The sequence below is a fragment of the Catharus ustulatus genome, chromosome 1, assembly GCF_009819885.2.
Source record: "Catharus ustulatus isolate bCatUst1 chromosome 1, bCatUst1.pri.v2, whole genome shotgun sequence".
NCBI lineage: Eukaryota > Metazoa > Chordata > Aves > Passeriformes > Turdidae > Catharus > Catharus ustulatus.
In genome coordinates this window covers 71,065,432-71,079,197 of record NC_046221.1, presented here as the reverse complement: position 1 = coordinate 71,079,197, position 13,766 = coordinate 71,065,432, and the positions used below count along the sequence as shown (strand labels likewise).

General features: G+C 44.7%; 1 protein-coding gene across 1 annotated transcript; it reads left to right on the top strand.

Moving 5' to 3' along the window:
* Positions 1-10,714: 10,714 nt before the first annotated feature.
* PPP1R3G (protein phosphatase 1 regulatory subunit 3G) lies at positions 10,715-13,557 on the top strand. The gene is made up of 4 exons (XM_033056714.1): positions 10,715-11,510; positions 13,196-13,235; positions 13,327-13,369; positions 13,462-13,557. Exons 1-4 carry the CDS (start codon positions 10,715-10,717, stop codon positions 13,555-13,557), a joined length of 975 nt encoding a protein of 324 aa, XP_032912605.1.
* Positions 13,558-13,766: the final 209 nt, after the last annotated feature.

Below are 13,766 nucleotides of genomic sequence, written 5' to 3'. Positions count from 1 at the left end.
TGCCTGGAGAATTAGAACTCCCTGCAGAACACACTGAAAAATGACCATCTCACTGCTTTTATCCACTGCACTCAAATGTGAAAAATAAAGAAGGAGACTTGCATCTTTTGTTGCAGCTGAGTGACAAAACTTTGGTTCTTCCTGTTCTGTAAGATGAATCAAGAAATGACAAGTACATGGATTCATTTCTAAGCCATAGTGATAAGACACCCCCCAGAACATATGGCAGGAAAGAAACATAGAATTTTGTGCAGCCATTAATCTTCAAATTTGAAAGTAAAACCAGCATCACAGTTAAATAAAAACACTCTGCCTTTGGCCAAGATAAACTTTTTACTCTTGGAGTGCAAAGGAAGTGATTTCTGTTGGAGAATAAATGCTTCCTTCTCGTGGGAGAAATAAGAAACACCATTTTTTCTTCATTTGCCAGGATAACTAGAAAACTGCATATAAAATTACAGTAATTTCACGAATACAAACCGCACCAGTTTGACTAAAATTTTGCTCCCACACCGGAAATGTGGCTAACATTCAGGAGTGGCTAATATGTGAATAATTTTCTGACATTTACAACCTCAGAAGTTGAAACCGAGGTGCCGAGTCGAGCAACCTGCCAGTAAAACCCAGCTTTACGCGATTGTTGCAAATTGTTACTCTGTTGCGCTGCGGGTGGAGCTGGCTCCCTGCAGGCAGCATGGGGCGGGGAGAGGCGGGAGAGCTCCCTCCTTCCCTCCTCTCCCGCAGCCCAGGGGAGAGACGGGGGGGCTCTGTGCTGCCATCCCCACGGCCCGTGGGGTAAGCGGGGGGCTCCTGTCCCCGCCTGCCACGGCAGGAGCGGGGTGGCTCCGTCCCTGCCTGCCACCACAGGGCAGCGCCGGGCCGTGGTGGCCGAGCCCAGTGGCAGCGGCGGCTGGCCCCGAGCAGCCCCACCGAGCGGTGGCGCCGGGCTGGGCCACCTGGCCCCGTCGGCAGCCCCAAGCAGGCCGAGCCTGCACAGCCTTAGCCGAGCCAGTAAACCCCGCCCTGCCGCGGTTCTGTTACTATTTGGCAACTTTGTTGCACGCGGGTCCTCGCTGCGAACGACAGAACTGCTTATACTCAGGTGCGGCTTATTTATGGACAAAGAACAAAATGTTTGCCAATACCCAGAGATGCGGCTTATACTCAGTGCGGCTTGTAATCATGAAATTACTGTACGTGAAATTAAATGCAATCTTTAACAACAGGTAAAAAAGGAAAACTGCTAAGGAGAGAAAATGACTCTTGAAATAGGTCTTTGAGGTAATTTAGCTTTTTAAATCACTGATTCCATTTAATATTCACAACGAAAATTAATCCGTTGCTCTTAAAAGTCTTGCTCAGTTCATCAATTCATTAATCCCCCTTGGTTGTTAAGTTGCTCCTCCTTGTGTCTCGAGCCTGATTAATAATTCCTAAGGTAACTGAGGGCTCAAAATATTGGTTCCCTAAGACTAGTCTGGCTAATGTTGCTCCTGTTGAGTTATCCTTAGATTTGCAAGTTAAATGCTTGGATGGAAAGGGTCTGGGTAGCACTGCTTATGTGATTAGGGGATAGGGGTATGTACGGGAGAGGGACATTAATCACCAGAAATCAAAGCACCAACTTCAGTGGGATGAGTGGGCAGCCATCTACTTACTGCTGCTGGGGAGAGGGCAACGTGGAGCAGTGAAACTTTCTGTTCACTGTAACTGTGCTCAGGCACTTCTGTTTCTTGGATGAGAGACGGAGCAGGGTGTGAATGATACCACTTCTTCTTCAAGAACATCTTTATTTTGAAAACACAGTGTCTTCTCTCAACTGAATTGTTTTTGAACTCCTTACAGTGTGAGTTCTTGAAGTATTTTCAAATTGAAGTGACTCCTTCTGCTTTATGGAGTAAAAAGATAAACAACTCGGTTTTGGCACCACTAGGTTGCATTCACAGTCTATCATATTACAGAGACATTAGAAAGATGTGCTGAATCATGGAAGTAGCAGCCTTTAAATGTCTTCTCAGTTTGGGAGTGAAAACAAATAGGAGACGTGGGATTTGTCTTTTTGTTTTAGTTGGATATGAAAATGGAGACAGAAGTGGAGTTACAGCAGATTAGTAGTCTAGATACCAGCAAAGGAACTATATTTTGCTAAACTTCTTATTAAATATTTACTGTATGAAAACATATTGAACTATGTATTATCTGCAGAAGACTTGTAAAACTGCCCTGAACTGTGCCAAGCCAGTAGGAACAAAAGGTCTAAAAGAACTTTATTAAGGCTGCAATTCCAACTCATGGCGATATGAATCATGATAACATTGTTTGGTAAGGTTTTAATGCCATGATCACATATTACTTACATGGCTGGAGGACTTGGACATAATTTTCTTCAAATTACAAAGAATGCAGGAAGGGAAAGGATGGTCCTGCCACAGAGGCAAGTGATTTTCTAGCCTAAAGGGACTAAATTTTATTGCTGCTCCAGACATTAAGCATGAGGCAGTGCTATGCAAATTGCTCAAACTAACTTGGCTACCTAATGCATACTGCTAATTTTCTACCTCAGTAACCCTAGCAGTCAGATCTCAGAGGTACTGAGTTTTATCTGAAATCAAAAGGAGTGGTGCACTGAGTCCATGAAAAATCTTCTATTCTCATAAGCAATTTCAAAAGTCGAGTTTCGCACTTCCAAAATGAGCACTTAGAATAAAGGGACACTTTTTACCTTGACCTCTCTGCAGCTCAGATCTCTAATGCTAAAAATCAGGAATCCTTCATCTCACAGCAGTCTACTGTTTTGAAAGTACTTGAAGATCCTGTGGTGCTGAGCACAACGAAGGATCCCGTGAGGAAATCTGATCACATCTGCAGAGCAGGACTGGAATTCTGTTCAATAGGTCTGGCCTGCAGCTACATTTGGAAAAAAGTAATGATGCATTGATTTGATGAAATGCAGCATATTGCCCATTGAAATGTGGGCACTACAAAAGAGTAGACAAAGTGTATTTTATTTACGTGAGTCTGCAGGACAAAGTTTATGTGTAGCTGTGTTTAAAACTGCTGTTGTTTAACACAAACTTGGACTAGGAGTATGTATTGAGAGAGATTGCCCTGGGTTCTTGAAGGAGCAGTAACAGACATGAATTTGTGCATGAAAGTAAGCATAAAACTTCAGTGACTCCACCTAGTATTATCTGCCTAATTAAGTTTATACTTTACAATGTTTATGACATTTGATAACATCAGCTTGGGGGAACATGTTTCCCAATCCTGCAAAGCAGTGGCTTTGCTGAAGTCATGTACACAGATACTTAGAATTAAAAACTTGCTAAAATTACTTGTAAACTTAAGTCAAATAATTTTAACTGACCACCGGCATTGCTGCAGTTTGTTCGGCAATTCTTTGCAGAGAGTAGTAATAAAAATAAAAATAAAAATAAAAATAAAAATAATAATATTAACAATAACAACAACTTTTATATGACAGGTGCAGTAGCAACCCTGACTTCATGTTCACACACCTTCTCCTTCATCCTTTAATCAGTGATTCCTGCCTTTTCTTCTCCCCACCCCAGGCTGCAGGATGTCACCTCTTGAAGTGTGCTAATGCACTTTTCATGCACTTATTAGATTGCTACCCTGACAGAATCATGTGTGCCTTATATTGAAAAGCTTTAACTCTGATTTGCTTCAAATAGAAAGTCCTGGTTTTAGAATGTTTTCTGACTTTAAAGTGTTAGATAACACTGGTTCCATTTGCAGGACAGGTGATCTTTCACACGTTATTTGAATTTTTCATTTTGTTGCTGGAGAGGAATGTATTTGCTATCAGATGAAACTGAAAAGCAATGACAATCAGCCACACCACCAGATGGAGCTTCTTTTCTGCCTTTACTGCTGAAGGTGCTGAAGCTGTGGAACTGAACTCACTGGGACTGTGGGACTTTAACTGTTTTTATTGTCAGTGAAATAGAAAAACTATTTTTATTTCTGGTGATGCAGGACTAAATGTCCGTGCATTCATAGATGGCTGCTTCAGCAATTTTTACTTGTGTACTGTTAATGACAGCTATTGTGCAAGTCCTTTGCTTTTACAGGGTTAGGCTCTATCATGCAATCCTGTTTCTTCTTCATGCACTTGAGAGTTTTCAGGCACAGGCTCACTCATTAGAATGGCACACGAATATTAAAGCATCACATATTTCTGCTCTTTTTTCTTTCCTACTGTAAAAACTATTAACATTCTTTAGAAAAGCAAATCTTTCTGTATTCAACCCACTACATAATCTATTTTATTCACTGAAATTCAACTCTGAAGTCTTCTTGTGTGCTTTTAGCAGTACCATAATGTGTTACAGATTCTTAGTCACTGGTTTATATATACATCAAATGAAGTTATGATGTTCGTAAGTCATGAGAATCAAAATAATTGACTGTGATAAACATTCTCTCTCTTTACAGGATATACTCTACCAGATACCTGTTCTGCTATCTGGTATCATAGCTGAGCTATTGAGAACTGACTGTAACTGAGGCAGTTGGGGAAAATACAGAGAGATAAGGTTGAATTTATTCCTTTTTTGACAGTGTGAAAAAACACACATTCAAGCCAACAAATTTTAATGTAGCATTTACACAGCAAGACTGCTTGGAAGCCTATTCCCTTTTCAACCCACAAAATGGACTGACGTACAACTTACCCAGCTGTGACTGCTGGACTGAAAAGGCTGGCCTGCATTTGCCAGGAGTTGTTAGAACAGGCTAGATTGCCCAACTCTGTTTTCCCAAAGGACAGGGAGGTACCTGAGCTGATGAGGTTAGGTTGGCGTTCCATTGTGCCACGTCAAACACAACTCTAAAGACCAGCAAGGTTTTGCCAGCTGACGTCACAAAGGTCCTTCTGACCAGCTGGTAAATTCTGTTGTCCTGGGAGAGACCAAATGAGTTCATGCCACTATTGATTTTGAGCGAGCTATGCGCCTTGCTGCTTGTTACAAAGGCAAACACAAAAAGACAAAACAGAATTAATGTGGGTATAAGTTCATGTTGCTTTCCATTTTCATGTTGCATTAGCAATGGGTAAAAAAATCTAATGCTGTAGAGGGGGAAAAAAGAAGGGGGGAATCTAAATGACTCAGACATGTAATGTTCATGTGCTAGCAACTCAAAAAGGTGATCTAGAGATTCATTGTTTCGTCATGTTTTATATCCTTTCCAGTAGTTAATTTTGGAGGGTATGTCAAGCATTTGGAATCTCTGAGTGTCTGAATAAGTTTCCTTAGAGAATTTTAAGAAGACATTGGTTTATGTTTTCCAAAGGCAGGCTGCTAGGCGGCAGGGCAGGAGCAAAATCCTGCAACTTAAGAAAGAAGGCAAGAAAGAAATTAATTATTTTAATACTTCAGCAATAGTTTTGGGGGGTAGAATGCCCCTTACATCAACCTACTCTGTGTAAGATTGAGCTTTTTCCTCATTTAAGTCCACAGCAATATACTAGAATAATGTAGGACAAGAATTTGATCAAATTATACTTTTCCTAGATTGAAAAAAACAAGCCCGAAACAACTAAACAAAACCCCACATAAACATAGAGGTTTTACATGTGAGAACCTGGATCCTAGTGTTCATCAGAAACTTTTGAAAGAGATGCGGTTCTGCAACTTTCTGGAGATCCACATTAAAACAAACAAAACCCATAAAACAAAACCCTTTTCAACTCCTATGCTGTGAATACCCTTTGGAAGCTGAAACCATTTTTTCTCACTGGTAATCTGAACTTTTCCTTTTCAGAGAGTGTTTATTTGAGATAAATTGTTGAAATGCAACAACAGCCTATAAGGAAGGCAGGATGACAACTTCTACATAGGAGGGGGGTTTTATCACCATATAATTTACTGATTAAAAGGCTGACAAATTTTAGGCCTAAGATTTTCAGTGCACCACATAAAATGTTTACAACATAGAAAGTTTAGACAAATACCTTACAAATACAAAAGATATTAAACCAATCTTGAAACCTTTATGAACTATAAGATGAAAGCAATACTTCTGCAATCTTAGTGAATGGAAAGTTTTTGTACAGCATGGTTTTGTCACAGTTAACTCCAATTTCATTCTGAATTTTGAACAGTTTGTGCCACTAATGTACATTTACTTGTCATGAAAAATGGCTGTGCTTTTATACCACATGTAGGGAAATCTTGGACTTGCTGAAATCAATGACAAAACTTCACCTTAAAGGAGGTTAGTATTTCACCCAAATGAAGAGACATTCCTTGCCTTACTGCCAAAGACTTGGCCTTAGTAATTGAAAATTATATTCAACATCATTATAGGAAACACAGCCATTGCTGTAGTTCAGAAAAAATGAGTAAGTGTATTTTCATGCATTTAATCTCATTAGGAACATCAGATGAAAGTCTGCTGAGACACAAGAAAAATTATACAGTAGAGATCTCTATAAGTGCTGTCTGAGAGACTCAAAGTTCTAAAGGGTTTTGCTTGCTGGGCATCCTGCAGAAATTACATTTAAATATTTGTATTTAAGATTTGGAAATTAAAGTAATCACTTCCATCTATTTGCTTCCATTTCAGTACTTTTCCCATTATGGACCTAATGCATGCCTTTTTAAAATACAGCTGCTTGGTTTTCCTGCATAAAGAAGAAAATTAGGTCTAATAAGCTAACTTCTTAATAATTTCTATTCATATTGTATAGACTCACTGAGTTTTTCAGTGTTTGACCAACCTCATAAACAAAGCAAACTGAAAAATCCTATCCTCATTAGAAACACAGTGAAGCTAGATTTCCATATGGGATAGGGAGTTTTGGGGTTTTTTTTAATAATTGAGGAGGCTATTAATATCCTTGCTGGAATTTTTGTACAACAAACGTGACTGCTAAAACCAGGATAAAGAGCTACATAATTTACAAAGTAAAGCAAGAATATTGTTTGAATAAATGCTGCTAGCATTTGAAAAAGCTGGTATTAATTTTGTGTGTGAACTGTTATAATCTCTGCCTATTTCTAAATCCCTGTAAATTGTTTCATAGGGCTTAGGAGTTATGACTCATTCACATTTTCTGACAAGCTATTGTCATGGGAGATCTAACACTAAGTAGGAAATTGGAGAGATCTGGCATATTTGAACTAGGTACATCCAAAAATTGGAAAACTTTACTTTGGACTAATTGGAAAATCTGTGTTTGAAAGTTGAAGGTAATATTAAAAGTGCATTAAATGAAATGATGAACAGTATTTGAATGGGTTTCTGTTTTACATTGTGTGATTGAATTGAATCCACAGATTGCTCCAGTTACTTGACTCTGGGTGTCTGCAAACAAATGTTTTCACATTCATTTTCTGTTCAAATGATGACAACTATCGATCCAAGCAGCTTGACCAATTTATCAAACTCCATATCAAATATAGCTCCAACCCAAAATCCCTGATCTAATGACTCCTGAGAAATACATTCACATGCAATCATGGTGAGAACTGAAAAGCAATACTATGGATTGCTTACCAGATTTTCACATTCTGTTTTTTAATGCCATTTTCAGTAATCATCTTAGGATGCAAATGCTTCTGCAAAATGTGTATGCTGATTGCAGGATGGGGTCAAGGTGGGCTTGACCCCACCAAAGGTGTTGTGAAACAAGAAGCAGGGAAATAAAAGAAAGTGCTGTGTTGATCCTGTGTGTAGTTGATAACCCTAAACATATCTGGTCCAAGCTCAGGGATGCAAAAAGCCTCATGGCTGCTAATAATGCTATTTCTCTTTTACTAGGAAATCCCTCAACTTTTATTAAAACATTTTCTTTACTAGCAAACGTGGTAAATAGTACTTAGAAGCCTGAGACCTGGGTTGCACCATTCTTTTAGGAGAAGCCATTTTAAAACATGTAAGAGAATACTAATAATACTCCTTAACTAATGTCCTCTGGCTGGGTTTGGTGTGTAGTTGAACGTCTGTTCTAAAGGTTGACCTGATTTTAAATTACTCCTTTCAAATTGGTAGCAACTGACTCCCATTAAAATGTGAGTTTGTGTGCTGTTAATTGCCTGATTTTAATTATTTTCCTGCAGTATGGATTCATGTTGGCTTAACTGCTTTTGCTTCTTTTCCATGAATTGTAGTTCTTTTTGCAGGCCTGTCTCCCAGAGTTATGGAACATGTAAGATATGTGTATTAATTGCTACCATATTACTTAACTCTTATCAATATTTACAGTTGTTTTATCTTTTTGCCGTCCCTTATTTTGCTTAAACCTTTCACATTACTCTGAAATTTCTAGTAGTCCAAATGGTTTTGCCTTATGAGCAAATGGCACAATTTTTTCCCTTCGCTGTTTAAAACATTTGTTAATGATTTGGCAAGCTGGGATAGCTTCCACATGAGGAAGTAAGGGCTGGTTTCTTCATTTCTGCTTTCCTCACTGTATACTAGATAACGCTTCAAGAAATTAAAGTAGCAGTGTTGTATTTTTGGTAAGGGCTCTTGAACACATTTTAAGTACTAAGCACCTTTATCCTACTTTTCTTTCTTTTATCCTATTTTTCTTCTTTCCAGCTTGGTAATTTGAGGTGCCACAAGCCTCAGACAGGTGAGTGAGGAAGTCTCACTTCCAGGCTCAAGTAAGAAAGTGCTTCCAACCTGTCTTCATCACAGTGATTATTACTTTACAGGAGAGTGTTTGGGAGTGACCCAAAATTTCCATCCACTGCTCTGCTAGAGACACCAGCAGGTTGGGAGTGATGATGCAAACAGGTCACACCAGCACCTTTGCTGCCACATCCAGGAAGAGGACAACTGTGTTCCTCCTTCCTGTGCTGCACCACAGAGCTCAGCTGGTAACTCAGGACCAGTCTGTGGTTTAGCACCATAAAGTTGAGGCTGGTTGGTTGGTTGGAAGAGCTGAAATGGTGGCACAGCAGCTGCCTTGGAGCAGACAAGGCAAAGGAACGCGCCCTTGAAGGGTTTATCCAACAGCCTGTCAAACCTGGCAGCTCCCAGCAGAGCTGGTGATCAGCAGCTGAGGGCAAACTGGTGTTCATCATGTTTTCTACCAGCACAGCGGGTGCCAGCCAGGATGTTTAACTTTGTTCCTCTTCTTACAATGCCCTAAACCAAACAAAAAACAAATGTTGAGCAGTCAGATTATCCGGCACTCCTAAGGAGCTGCTCGCTCTGCAGCTCTTTGTCAAGGTGGAGCAAGAACACCCTCACAGCAGTGTCTGCTAAGAAAACTGTTTGGTGATGTTCCTGCTGCTTTGACATTCATTCCTCTGTGAGACCCAGACTGCACACTCAGTTGAACTGCAGTGCATTCACTCACACTGGGAGGCTGCTTTTTGGCAACCAGACTGATGCTAAAAATAAAACAACCTATGCAAAACAAACAAAAAACCTCCTTGCTAAAGCCATAGTGGGAGTATGTTGCTTCAAAAAGCACTGGGTTGTCTGCATATGCTTTTTGGTGTCTCTTCCATGAGAAAAAGAATGGAGGGAAGTATAATAATGTAGTATTTTTGCAATCATCCGTGCAAATCACCTCAGACAATAGCTGTGGCACGCACAAAGTATAGAACCAAGTTTGGAAACTTCTCAGATGTGGACCTCATTCTACTTATAAAAACATGTTGTTATAAAGATGGTGTTTACTATGCGTCATGCCTACAAAATAAATAAAGAGGGATACTACTTTATTTATTTAGGGTCAATGCCTGTAATTTTTTTTCCCTTCTTGATTTTCAGTTTTTAATTGGAAACTTTGGAGATAGCCTGGCCTTCTAAAAGGGTGTTTGTGCACACGTGTGTGCCTCGTGAGCCTTTGGACTGAATTTTATACAAGTAACAGTACAATTAGTACCGGGTGTGGATAAAAATAGAAATTTGCTTACAAAACACACGGTACTTAAAAAAGTTAATGCCTTTGGAGTTTGTTTTACCTTTGGGGTTTCGTCCTCGAGCTCTGATCTCAAAGATTTTCTCTGCAGTTAGGGTGGGTGGAAAGTGATTTACACACAAGAGCCGGGGGTCTCACAAACTCCCAGCAGCAGACGAGCGCGGCTCACGGGCAGCACCCAGCCCTTCTTGCGCCCAGGCCGGCGGGGAGGGCGGCGGCTCCCGAGGGGCTGCTCACCTCCCACCGCCTCCCGTTCCCCGAATGGACGGACGGAACTCCTCGCTGATGCCAGCCCGGGGCAGGGGGCTCCTGCTTAATCCTCACCCTCCGGGCTCTTTCTTCTATGGACCTCCGACGGGTAGAAGCCTACATAACGACGGCGGTGATGATGACAATAATAAATGATTAATCACAGTAATAACGAAGCCTGCTCCAGCAGCCCCCGGCCTGGGTGTGCGGGGCGGGGCGGCGGGGGGACCCCGCGGGGCGCCTCTCTCCTGCTCCAAGCCCGTAAAACTCGGAGCGTTGCTCGCTGCTCGCTGCTCCGCGCCCTGGTAACCGCGGCCCCCGGCGGGCGGGAGGACGTGCGGGGCCGCCCGTCGCGGCTGTTTCCGCGTTGCCCGTCCAGGGAGGTCCCGCCCCCGCCCGCGGCCGCCCCAGCCCCAGCCCCGCGGGGAGGCTCCGGGGCCGGCGGGGGGGCGCGCCCCCAGCCCGGGGCCTGCGGCGGGGGCGCCGGATAAAGCGGTGCCGGTCCGTCCGCCTGCCGGCACAGGGGCGGCCGGGACGGGCCCAGCGGGGCGCCCCGCCATGGCGAGCCCCGCACGCCCGCGGCAGGAGCTGGCGGCCGAGGAGCGGCGGCTCCGCGGCGCGGCCCCGACGGTGCCCCGCGACGCCAAGCGGGAGGCGGCGGGGGAGCGGCTGGTGCTGCTGGAGCTGCGCCGCTGCGGGCGGCCGCCGTCCCCCGGCCCCGGCGAGCGGCAGGAGGAGGGGGAGGAGGAGGAAGAGGAGGGGGAGGCGGCGGCGGGCGAAGATTGTTGCGGCAAGTGCAAGAAGCGGGTGCAGTTCGCCGACTCGCTGGGGCTGAGCCTCGCCAGCGTCAAGCACTTCAGCGACGCCGAGGAGCCGCAGGTGCCGCCCGCCGCGCTGTCGCACCTGCAGAGCCCGCCCGGCGAGGAGCGGGACCCGCCGCCGCCCGGCGCCGAGCCGCCGCCGCCCGCGCTGCTCCTGGTGCCCGACTTCCCCGACGGCGGGGAGCCCGGCGCCGAGCGGCTGCGACGGCAGCGCGTCTGCCTGGAGCGCCTGGGGCGGCCCGCGGCGCCCACCGACGTGCGGGGCACGGTGCAAGTGCTGGGCGGCCCCGGCCCCAAGGAGGTGACGGTGCGCTACACCTTCAACGAGTGGCTCTCCTTCGTGGACGTCCCGGCCGCGCCCCTGCCCCCCGAGCCGCCGGCCGAGCGCTACGGCTTCACCCTGTGCGTCCCGCCGAGCCTGCGGGAGGGCTCGGCCTTGCACTTCGCCATCCGCTACCGCAGCCCGCAGGGCGAGTTCTGGGACAACAACGGCGGCCGCAACTACACGCTGCGCTGCTGCGGCTGCCCCGGGGGCGGCCCCGCCGCCGCCCCGCCGGCCCCCGCCGCCCCCCGCTACTGACGCCGAGCGGGCGGGCGAGGGGAGCCCGGGGCACCCGGCCGGACACGGGCAGGGGCAACCCGCGCCCGGAGGGAGGCCCGGCTCGGGAGGGAGGCAGCCAGCGCGCCCAGGGCCCGGGGACTGCCCCAAGTCTCGGGGTTTTTAAGCAGGAGCTTCAGTTTCTGCCAGCGGAACATGGATGTGCGTAGGCTCGCATTGCTGTGGCTTGTGGAATTGTTCTCCTTTTTGGTTTTTTGTCTTTTTAATTTTTTTTTTTTTTGAGAGAGAGAGAAAGAGGAGACTGAGTTGCGTGGGCTTTGCTTTTCCCCTCTTGAAGTGAATTTTTGAGGTCTCGATTTGAGCTTGACTCCACTTACCCGATTAGTCAAGAGCACTCGTGTGAAAACTTGGTGGCGTGTTCGCAACAGATTAGGATCCCAGTTTTCCTGTTCTCAGATCCATTTGAAAGACACAGTACTGCGACAGCAATGGTGTGCTTTGTCCTTTTTTTGTTATTTTCTTTTAGTTCAATGGACTCCCTAACAATACGATTCACTGTTGTGAGCACCTGTCAAACCCGTGACAGGCTTGCGTGCCCGTCCCACCTTTGCCATGGCTGCGGCAGCTCTGAACACCAGGCACTCTGTTTTGGGGCTGGATCTGGGGCTGGACTGGGCTGCCCTGGTTTTTGTCACTCAACACACTTTGATACCGCTCCCCAGGCTCGCATGTAGATCCCATCTGGCTAATAGCAGCCAACAGGGACTTCTGCAGAAATGCTTTTGCTTAAAATAGACTGGTGACTTCTTTTCACACAACTGACAAGTCTAAAACCGGGACGAAGGAGGAGTTAAAATACTTGCTGATGCTGTGTTTATCAGGAGAACTTTGGTAACACCTTTGAGTCGTGCACTATGAAGTGAAAGATGGTGTGTGTCCATACACGGTTCTGTATTTCCAGATTTAGGTCTGGTTTGAATGACCCATCTCATTGAGGAGTGACGCCGTGATACAGAGAGGAATGGAAACAGTAACAAATGGAAACGAGTGCCTTAGTTCAGCTCTCCTTAAATTTTGCACCACATTTCTCAAGTATTTATAATTTATTCAGCTTTTTTGCTACATATTTTTCTGTATTTGTATGTTGCTGGGAAAGGACTTTGTTGTGCACACATCTGGACTTTATGGCGCTGGACACTTGAACTGATTTTTACAGTCTTCACTCTTGCACTGCAGGCCTAGAGGTTGACTACTACTGGTGTCCCAACTTTTGAAATTAAGCAAAAACTACCAATGCAAATGGTTTGTAAGAATAAAAAAAAAAGTTTTAAAAAAAGCCATAAAGCTCACCATTACACTTTTTTTTTTTTTAGCAAAACGTACAGTTTTGCAGCCTGTTGTGTGTGTGTGTCCTGACCAGAGATGATCCCTTCTGTAAGCAGCATTTAGGGCTGGAAATGACTGTTGTCCTGCCAGAGCCATGAGGCAAATCACCCTCTGAGTCCCTGACAGCCCCTGTGACAGCACCCCTGTGCTCTGCATCTTGAGCAGAGCTAGGGAGGAAGCTCTACTAGCATGGGTTGAAAGTAGGTGGGTTTTGGTCAAGTATTGTCCTGGTTCTTCTGCAACTTTGACACTTCTTGTTTTCTTTTGATACAGTATCTCAAAATATGGGTTATTTTTGGTTAATGAAGAATAGGTAAGACTTTGCCAGAATGCAGAAAATTCCCTGACATGGATATATGGTCTTCAGTAAGATCCTGGAATGTAATTTTCCTGTTTTGAAACAGAGCATACCACAAGATTTCTCGGATCTTCATTTCCTCTGAGGATGTAAGACATCTTAAAGGTTATTATGAGAACATTAGAAAAGTATAGCTTCATTTAAAAATTCCCCATACTTGAGAATGTTTTTAAACCTACAGCCTAACCTGCCTTTTGAGAAGATTGGAACAGACCCGGAGCTGAAAGCAGGGGGTCTGTTGAGGGAAAGACGCGAAGCAGAGGGAGCTTCGGACTAAAGGTCCTGCAGCTCGCATGTGCATTGCTGCTGCAACACAGCCTGTCCTCCCTCCTCCCAAAAAAGCCAGTACATTCAGCACAGTGTGAGAATACAGCCAGACAAGGAGGTGTTTAATTTCTTCAGAAACCATTCTGCTGTTAGACTGTATCAGTTGTTTTGACAACGCACAGAGGGAAAGCTCTCTGCAGGCAAACAGAAGTTCCTACT